Source organism: Akebia trifoliata, chromosome 8, assembly GCF_017979445.1.
Source record: "Akebia trifoliata isolate Shusen 1 chromosome 8, ASM1797944v1, whole genome shotgun sequence".
Classification (NCBI taxonomy): Eukaryota; Viridiplantae; Streptophyta; class Magnoliopsida; order Ranunculales; family Lardizabalaceae; genus Akebia; species Akebia trifoliata.
The window spans coordinates 47,622,086-47,632,558 of NC_141382.1; the positions used below are offsets into that span (position 1 = coordinate 47,622,086).

A 10,473-nucleotide genomic window follows, 5' to 3' on the forward strand; every position below is an offset into this window, starting at 1 on the left:
TCGCAAAATATGATAATATTTTTACTACACTCACAAAATTTTATTTTCTTCAACAAGTTTGATAATGGTGAAGTCACCACCAGATTATATCTCATATGAAAGTGTATAAGAACCATAGATATTTTCCATCGAGATACGAGTAAAAAAGCATCAATGATTCGTACGCACTTTCACGTCTAGATGTGCGATAATATGAGGTACAATCACTCCAGTACTACTCTTTCTTTTTCTTGTCGTACGCATCTCACACAAGGTGGGGTGCGAAATACGCATATCTTGCTACGTTGTCTCGGCCTAAGCGTGTGAATTGTGAAAAGTCGCTACATTCCACATAGGTCTCTCTCTCTCAAATTTCTATTTTAAAAAGCAGACGCCAAGGATCCTTTCCTTGTAATCTGAATTGTAGCAAATCCATATCAAAGCTTTAGAGCGACGAATCATCATTCGCTCTCTCGTTCTAGGGTTTTATTTCTTCGTCTTTCATCATCGAGTTCTTCAGGATGCGTCGCTCATCAACCAGGAAAACTGGACCACCGAATCCCTCTGCGTCTGTGAATTCTTCATCAGTCGATCTCTTTCGCTCTGGTAATCGATCTCTTTCCCGATCCTTTTTTTTTTTTTCGTATATTTGGATTCGATTTCTACCTACCTGTTTTGCAAACTCAATTTCTTAGATTATTATGCATCTCTGGTTAAGTATATGATTTGTTGACTATGATCTTTCTTCGATTCGAAGTGATTAGGTATCTTGAGGGTTTGAATTATACAATTCACATTGATTTTTTATTTGGTTGGAGTTAAAACGTAGGGGACTTTTTTTTTATGCGTAAAAATTGGAGCTTGGAGATGGTTTTTAATTAGGCGTTGGAGATGTGGTGGGGTTGATTGTGGATTACTGAAGGAGATGAGTGTCCATGTTAGAGAGGGTTGCATATTGGGTTAAGTGAGATAACTGAGTACAATGGAGTGCTTAAAACAACTGAAGACTCATGCCAACATGTATTGCATGGCTTAGAACTTGTCTTTAATGCTTAATTGGTTATGATATGTTGCATGGCTAAATTAGGATTGGCGGATAGAGCCCTTTTGGGAATATGGTTTTGGAGATCTTTCCCCATGTGGATATGAGTCATAGTTAAAGCATATGGAGCCAATAAGAAGGAATGGAATCACAAGGAAGTAAAGTCTTCTTATGGCTAGGGTACAAAATGATAGGATTTTATCCGAAATCAGAGTGATCCGAATCCAAATTTAGTGGGTTTGGACCCACAGAGTAGATCTGAATTAAAAAGCGTCAAATATGGATTGATGTCCCTTTATCCTAGCCAGATCCTGGTCGGATACGGATCCATCTCTAGATCTGAATGATATATGGCTTTGAAAGTTATATTTTTTATGTTTTTCAAAATAACTTTTTTCTACTACCTGAATATAACATGTACTCTTATCAAATAAAAGAATTATAATTGTAAAATATACTAGTATAGCAATTCAAAAAGAAATATAGCGAAAAAATGTTGAAAGATCTAAAATTCTCCAACCTGATCGATCCCGAATCAAGCACTTCAGTCGGGTTGGATCATGGTTTAGTGTAAGCAAAATGGTTTTAGCTAATAGGATCCAAATAAAAAATTTGGGCCTGGATGTGGATATACTCAGATCCGGTCCAAACCCAACCCATTTTAAGTCCTGCATATGGGTGGGTTTTTGGAAAGGCTATTATGAAGGTGAATGAGACCTTCACTGATGTAGGAGATTATTCAAGATGACTCAAGAAATAAGCAACTCGATTCAATTCCCAATTATTCATATTCCTTCTAAATGGGGATTCCCAAAAATTCTCTCTCCAATCCTCTTCAAATATTCAATTGATAGGTATACTTTCTTGAAAGGATTATGATATACTTCTCTGGGATAAAGTCCGAAGAACCTGTGAAAATTCAAAGAAAAATAAAATATTTGTCTTTCACCTTTGATTTCATGATGATTCCTTCTAGTGAGATTAGGTATTTTTGGATTCCCATGTATCAAACTACTATTAAATTAGATAACATTTTTTTCCCTTTATTTCCATTTTGGGTTAAAGAATTATTCCATGCTTTAGCTTTTAAGTGGTTGATTTCTCAATCTATTTTATCTTGTTTATGTCCCTCATTTTTTTAAACTATCGAATGTTAATAAAACGTAGAAAGAGCATAATACGCATACTTTGTGATTCCAACACATTGAGAGCATAATAAGCATACTTTGTGATTCCAACACATTGAGAGCATAATACACATACTTTGTGGTTCCAACACATTGAGAGCATAATACACATAATGTCAGTGTGGTTAGAAAGTATAATGGGGTTTGAATATTTCTTGTGGAAGAGTTTTTTTCATTTGGGTAGCTGCTTTATGTAACAGTTGGTTAAACTCTTTTGTGGACTTTATTGGGAATCCCCTACTTCTACTTCTTTACTTTAGCCTTCTCATGGTGGACGATCATTTATCTTACTTCCTATGGAGGATGACCGTTTCAAAGCAATGTTTGTAAAGCCTTTGGAGGCTTATGCCTTGAGGCTTGCCCTAGAGTGAGGTTCTCAAAAAGGCTGCCAGGCTTGAAAGAAAGTTGGGGATATGTTATCTCTTTCCTCTTCTTTTTTTAACCTCTTTGTTTCTTATAAACCATATAATAATAAAATTTTCAATGGCACCCATTTAATGGGCCACCTTGACTGGATTATGGTGAAAAATTCATGCCACTTGATGACATTAAAAGCTTGGAAAAATGAAACTATGGATGCATTCAATTTTAATTTGATTGTGAAACATGGCTTCAAACATAAATGAATGGAGGAACAAGTTTTTTAGCCGGCCCGAATTTTTTGGGATAAGACTTTGACGATGATGAGTTCTAATTTAGATTTAGACATTAAACTTTGGAATGTGAAATTGTGAACTATAATTTTTTTGTTTGAGATTTTACCCAATTTTCTCTTATCTCAATCTTTACTACTTATCAATTTATATATATACATACTTTTTTACTATTTATTTAGAGAAGTTACACTTTGGCTAGTGTAACACCTCACCTCACATCATAGTGTTAAAAACACTGTTTCGAAGTGGATGTAGTACCCGTATTATATGTTTCTTTTCTTTAAGTGTATGTGTCATGTCTTTGCCCTACCTTGCTAACATAGGTTGCAGCACACTTGATAATAGAAAGTTAATGCAATTTTTGATTAGTTGGCTAATGGTCTGACACCTTCTCACTCCAGGAATTTGCTCTTTCCTTTCGTTCTTTTTTTTCTTCTATCGCTTATTGTGTCTAAGTTTCCCTTTTTCTTGGTTGTTATTTTGTGTAGAAAAAAGGGATAGCCATTACAAAATAAGTCTGTTCTTTTTATGTGTATGCACATTTAAAGGTGCAACAAATTTGTACATTTGAAATGGATTTAATGTAACATGGGTTTGCTTCATTTAGAGGTTTACTTTGAACTGATATATCACAAACTAACATTGGACAAATGAACTTATGTGAATTGAACCAATGGAAGAGTTGACATACTCTATGCTGTTCTCTGAAGAAAGATTCAAATTATAACTAGCCACTGGCTTCAGCTTCTAGCTCTATCAAGGAATCATCTTTTTGATGTTCACCCAATTTTTGAAATTTATTTTAGTTAGCTATTACTTTATTATGATTACATTAATTCAATTTCTACTTCATGCTGTTCAGCCTCGAGCAAAGCTATTACCAAGGAATTGGAGCGGATCGATCATCTATTCAATTCTTATGCAAATAGTTCCTCTGGGATGATTGAGTAAGTGTATACCATCCAATTATATAATCTTCATAGTTGTGTTGGAATCTGCATAAAGTTCAAAACTTTAGTCACACCTTTAATTGCTTCCACAAAGATTTTGCATTTTGTTGGGGGAACATTTCTATATTTTAGATTGATTCATTTATGATCTTATCCCATCTAACAAACAAATATTGGACCTTTAGCTCCCCAAAAGGTTTTTTTTTTATAACCACCCATTTGAAACAACAGCAACTTTAACTTCTCAATGACAGTCTTTAGAAACCCATATTTGTCGTTGAAAATCCTGGAGCTTTTTTCTTTCCAAAGATAAGTATGGTTTTTTCTCTTTTAAAGGCAAACTTGTCTTGGTCTCATACCACAGTGTTCCTAGGACAGGGATAATGGATCAAAAGAAGCTCCACTCCACTATGTGGATCTTATCCAAAACAGCCATTCAAAGTAAGAAATATACTTTGATCTACCTAGGAGATTCACATACCAAAGAAAGCATCTCTCCGCATCTCGTGACTTTTCTCTCATCATCATCATCGATGTAGGACTCTGTTAAGACACACTAGAAACCTAGCAACTATGTGCACTTCCCAATCATTAATATTCTTGCGATATTTGGGCATCATGCCATCATATTCCGACTCCCTTAATAGATCTCTTAAACTGCTGAATTTTGCTAGATGAAATGAAATGAAGGATTGGAAGTCCTGACAAAGAGTGCACTCCCCACTCCAAACACTGTTCGAAAACTTGACCTTGTCACAAATTACACCTCGAATTTAATCCATTTAGAGAAACTTTGATATACTTATTATTTTCCAAACTTTCATCCCACTGAAGAAAGGACTACATTGCTGTCCCAGTCAAAATTCCTGTCTGTAAATGCCGATAACAGCTCTTGTCCATAAATTTCCTTCTATCGCTCTAGCTACTTACCTAATAAAGATGTATTGGCTCTCTCGAGAGACTACAAGTCTTCCTTTGTGTTTTTGGTTTACAAATTGTTTTCCATTTGACAAGGTGATATTTCAAAGACATATCATTCCACAGAAACATTTTTCCATTTTCTGCATGTGGTATGCAACAAAACCTGGGATACCGAAAAGAGAGAGGAAGTTGTATGTGGGAGGACTCAATGGAGTACTCCAAGCAAGTCTAAGCTTTCAACTTTTTAACAAATACCCTTTCTTACTAGAATCCAAACTTGCTCAAAACAAATCTTTCCACAGTTGAGTCCTAGGAAGCTTTAAGTGGCAATGCTAGGTGATATGCCGTAAGTCTCCTGAGTTTACAACCCAGGTTTCCTGCTTTCTCATGGATATTATCAATGTCTCCTATCACAAACACCTCTTTCCTAGAGAAAGAGTTTGTCATTCTTTTTTTTTTATCTGTAAGAGTTTGTCATTCTGAGATGAGATTGCTTTGAAATTAGCTCAAAATGCAAAATAAGTACCCTGAATGATTAAAGCCGGACAAAAGAAAATAATGTCATTGGAAAACTGTGATATTTAATCAGGCCTCTACTCCATTAAGAGAAGCATCAATCATACTACCTAAGATGACTTAAAGCTTCTATGACTAACAAAAAAGGAGAGGAGGTCACTTTGACAAAGATCTTTACAACTTTGGGAGAAAGAATGACACTCTTTAGTCATAAAATAGAGAAAGGGTAGTTCAAAGTGGAATGTAGGTATATTTAACTGATTCTCTGGAAATCCAATAGCCAAAACATCTGTTAGGTTTAGGCTGTGTTTTCTCATGTAATGTTAGAAGCAGAGGTCTGAATTCTAAATGAATTGGGCTCATTCTTTGTTTTGTTAAATCGTGGTGGAAGGAGGTTCTTAGAAGAAGGGTGTCTCTTTCTCATAAGATCACTATAGAGGATCTATGGCAATTTTTCAAGGATTTGAAGTTTTCTACCTACTATATTTGTTGAAAGGTCGTGAGGAGGTGGATCTCCAATCTCCATGCCTTACTGGGATTCAAAATTGAACACTTTAGTCCAATTGGCGTGTCAAAGTTTCTCACAATTTTACATTTGCCTTGAACAGCCCAGAGGGAATTGAAGCACTTTGTTCAGATGTGGAAGTGGATCACACTGATGTCAGAATATTGATGCTTGCTTGGTAAATAATTTCTTGTCAACTTCTCATTTCTCATGTTTGCTCATTTGTTTTTTCATGTTTTTATCACATAACTGGCCAAATGTATTTGTCAGGAAAATGAAATCTGAAAAGCAGGGATATTTCACCCTGGTATGCTACACCACTCTTGTATACATTAGTCTGGATACCTCTTTTAATTGAATCCTTTGTTGTTACTTTGAATTGTTATTCAGCTAATGTATCCTTATATTCCTGGTTGCCAAGTACTCGGCATGTGAAACACCAGATTTCATAATTAACTTCTTTTAGTGGAAAAGATCTAAAGTGGCTATTTTATGTGTTCTTATGTTCTTGCTGAAGGTACCTACCTTAGATCTTCTCTTCCTATTAGTTTTTCTCCACTTACAACATGAATCCACTCCTTAACAGGATGAGTGGCGAAGAGGTCTCAAGTCACTACGAGCTGACACTATTAGTAAATTAAAGAAAGCACTCCCAGAGCTGGAGAAAGAGGTAGTTGATTCTTATTGGTTGGCCTTTTGAATGTTAACTGTAAATATAGTAAGCATTTCACACTTTTAATAGTTGCTTCATGATGATTCTGTTCTTCTATTATCCTCAAAGGTTAGGAGGCCACAAAATTTCGTGGATTTCTATTCCTATTCCTTTCAATACTGCCTAACAGGTATGTGGCGCTGTACAGTCTCTCCTTTAACCTGAGTTTAGAGGGAAGTGTCACTTTTTTATCCAGTATCAATTCTTTTTTACATCTTGTTATTAATTGTATCAGAGGAGAAGCAAAAGAGTATAGACATTGAGAGCATTTGTGAACTGCTAGATCTTGTTTTAGGGTCTGAATTCCGTCCTCAGATTGATTTTCTTATCGAGTACCTTAAGGTTAGTGATACTTTTACCTTATGGTTCTCCTAGAGTTAAGATCCACTATTCTCTGGTCAATTTCTACACCCACATCTCCTTATGTACACAATGGGAGCAATGTTGTCTTTCTTTTTGAATTGCATTGCAAAGTTTTCTGATTGAATCCTCCTTATACAATGTGTACTCTGCAGAACCAGAATGATTACAAGGTTATAAACATGGACCAGTGGATGGGCTTTCTTCGTTTTTGCAATGAGGTACGATCTTTTCTTCTTTGTTTTCTAATACATTTTCATACTTATGCTTTTTTTTTTTTTTTTTTAATTTTGTTTCTTCTTGTCAATTGTGATCCAATCTCGTCGTAGTTTCTATCTTTATTTGTGCTATATTAATTGTGCAAGAGGATGAATAAAGAAGAATAGTTATGTCATAATGGATAAATAAGCCATTCTCCTCACCTCCCACCTTCCCAACTCTGACATTGATCAGATTGGATGCCCCTCACCCCTCAAATCAATAACATTCTCCCTGAGATTCCTTTCGTGGCTCTCTTCCATTGGTGGGGCCCAACCATGATGTAGTATATATTTAGGGAATAGCGATTTTCTCGCGTCCTAGGAAAAAGTTGTTCTGAATCTGTTTTCCATTGCTCTGGAGTCCTACCTAATCATTTTGTATGCTATGTAAACATGCAGACTGACCTCTTTGTTTTGTTTTACTTTATGTTTATTTTATTTTTTAAATTGTGCAGATAAGCTTCCCGGACCTTAACAACTATGATCCATCCCTTGCTTGGCCCTTGATCTTGGACAATTTTGTCGAGTGGATGAGAGCGAAGGGGATTTAGATTCAACTTCTTCTGGTGGTCTTGCATCCCCACTTTCAACCATTTACTCATTAAAGAAGGTCCTACATAATCACTGATAAAACCCAAATTTTCAATCTTTGATAAGTTTTTTCCTTAAATTTCATGGTCAAACAAATATTAGAGTAAAGATCGGCTAACTACAAAGCATCTCATAAATTTTTATCCGTGTGATACCGCAGAGAAACTCATGGAGCTTCTCAAGAATCCTTTTCACTTGGAACTCTTGCCAGAGGCCATCCTCTTAAGGTGACCCTTAATTATTTGGCTGGAGATGCTTGATTGAGTCTTGAGACATTTTGGACCGTCACTTTTGCAGTCCTAATGTTTTAGTGTCAAATTGGTTAGCTGTTCCTCTGTTAAATTATCATCAAATATTTATTGGTTTTGCATTTCTCAATAGCAGACTCGATCATTAACATCTAAAAGTGCTTCTGCAGTAAAACTAAGAAATTGATAAAATATGGCTTGCCCTGTTTTACAAGAATTCTGGAAGCATGGTTTCGAAAACCTGCTGTAGAGGTTGATCATGTGATGCTTTCTGAGTTGATGAATAAAATCATAAAATGTTGCAATTTAAGGGGTGGGCCAAAACAAAATCTTCTGTAACCGCCAACTCTTTTAGTGAGAGTCTGTCATAAAATCAGTTTTTTTTTTTAATCATAGAATTTACCGAATTGGGATGAAATCGACAAATTAATAATTTATGATTCTATCGTCCTCAATCTTCTTTCTTCTTCCAACTTTCTTGTATTTTGCATTTTCAAAAATATAAAACTTGATTTTTTTTCTACATCCCTTTGGGGTAAAATTACCCATCAATCTCAACATTTTATCTTCTTCAACCTTCAAAATCTGAAGAACAAGATAAGATTGTTAGGGATCAACAGAAGATGAATTTTTTGTTGAAGCCCCAAAACATCATTTGTAAGAATTTTTTGCAGAAGCCCCAACTTGGTTAGTTTAGTGAGATTAGCCATTGTTAGCTGTGTATCAAATTCAAAATAATTCAGTAACGTTACAAATCAAGGTTATTATTACTGCTAGGCACGCGAAACTGGTTACTGGTGGTCTGTAATTAATGGGTGAAAGTGGCTTTTGAACCTAAGTCTTATGACCTAAAAAGATATGGCATTGGAAGCCTAATTTGAAGTTTCTTATTGAACGTATCAATAGAAACATTTAGATTTCACTTGAGATGAAATATTAATCTCAAAATATCAAAATTTTAAACGTTTTGATCACTTTTTGAATAGTCTCAGAAGTGTCTTAGTTTTTCTCCTAACCATGGTCACAAAAATCGCTTGAGTTTTCCCAAAAAATTGTAAAATTCTTCAAATGCAAGAGTAGCCGATCAATTCAGTGGAACAATGAATTAATCGATAACTTTTGCAATTGATCCTGAAATATGGTGAAATTTTTACCCTTCCAACCTAAAAATTTGTTTTCTTCAACATGCAAAGGTGATTGCGAGGTCCAGTGGAAGCTTCATAAAGTGGTGAAGTAACTCAGAATGCTAATGCAAGGTTTTGAGGAGGTTGATATAGATTTTGGTTACTGAGAAGGCAACGGAGTGGCTGATTTTCTTGCCTCCGTGCTTACTCTTGTCCACATGTAGGATAGAAATTAGTTTATGGGCAGTCAGTCTTACGTGAGATGCTAAATCTTGTGGACTTTTCTGGTTGGTGGTCCGTCTAACCCTCTCTTAATCTTAAAAATAATAATAAAAATCTCTTAGGATGTTGACGATGATGGATTTTATATTTTTCGATTTTTGACGAGGTTTTAACGAATTTATCCATATTAATCGAATTGAAGCCCCCACCCTCATTTTCAGTTTAATCATAATCATGACTATTGTTATTGAAATTTTATAGTATGTATCCGTCACCACTATCTCAATCCACGTTCTTTTGGGTCCTCTCACTCACTTTTTTGATATCTTCAACTTGCATATTTCCTTTTAGTCAAAAGTGTGCAATTAGCTGGGTTGGGTTGCAATCATCGAAAATGGAGCATTTGTGAGGAGATCCTGAACGAATCTGTCTCACACAAATATCTTTAGAAGAACGTAACACAAGTAAGGTTTCCTTCAACCAACCCTGGCTTTTGGCCTTTCTTGCGTGTCCCAAAACATATTAATGGGTTTAAGAAGGACTACCCAACCTACTCTTGATGTGGATTTGATAACTGTCAAAGAAGACCAACCAAACCAAGAAAGTGGCCACTACAAAGGTTAGGTCCTTGGTTCGTACTTAATTGGGAAAATCAACAATTGAGTTTATTACTTATTTCATATTATCGTTTTAAAACTTGTTGACTGACCTCAAAACTCAGCCGAGTCGGTTGAACTTATCAAAATTTTAAGGTGTTTCAAAATAAAGAGGAAAATGCTATAGTGTCTGTGCAAGACACAGAGTTGACACGGAGATGTGTATGGAACCATAGATGCTTTTTCTCAAGATATGAGTGAAAAGCATCTATGGTTCGAGCACACCTCTACATCAGCTCAGTGTCCTGCATGGTCAAAAAAAAAAAAAAAAAAGGGTCGATTTCTAGGTTGAGTTGCACAAAAATCAACCGATTTAAACTGGATCTCGAGAAAATCAGGATGGGGTTCAATTTATATTCAGCTGAAATCCCTTATACCCAATTAATCCCATTTTCACTCTACCAAGTCAAGCGGGGATTGGCGCCAAATCTCGGAACCATGCAATGTAGTCCTCTAGTGTAGAATATATACATTGTTTATGTAATTGTAAGACAAATATGTGTGTGTTGGGATGCCTTAATTAGTTTTAGGAGATCTAATCACT

The 10,473-nt window shown here is 35.5% G+C and overlaps 1 protein-coding gene across 1 annotated transcript; it reads left to right on the plus strand.

Annotated features, from left to right (window-relative positions):
- Positions 1 to 257: 257 nt before the first annotated feature.
- Positions 258 to 8,119, plus strand: LOC147397326 (uncharacterized). The gene is made up of 10 exons (XM_086452883.1): positions 258 to 585; positions 3,727 to 3,811; positions 5,860 to 5,934; positions 6,027 to 6,063; positions 6,343 to 6,426; positions 6,538 to 6,598; positions 6,704 to 6,810; positions 6,984 to 7,049; positions 7,544 to 7,698; positions 7,840 to 8,119. Exons 1-9 carry the CDS (start codon positions 501 to 503, stop codon positions 7,637 to 7,639), a joined length of 696 nt encoding a protein of 231 aa, XP_086309009.1. The 5' UTR covers positions 258 to 500; the 3' UTR covers positions 7,640 to 7,698; positions 7,840 to 8,119.
- The last annotated feature ends 2,354 nt before the right edge of the window (positions 8,120 to 10,473 follow it).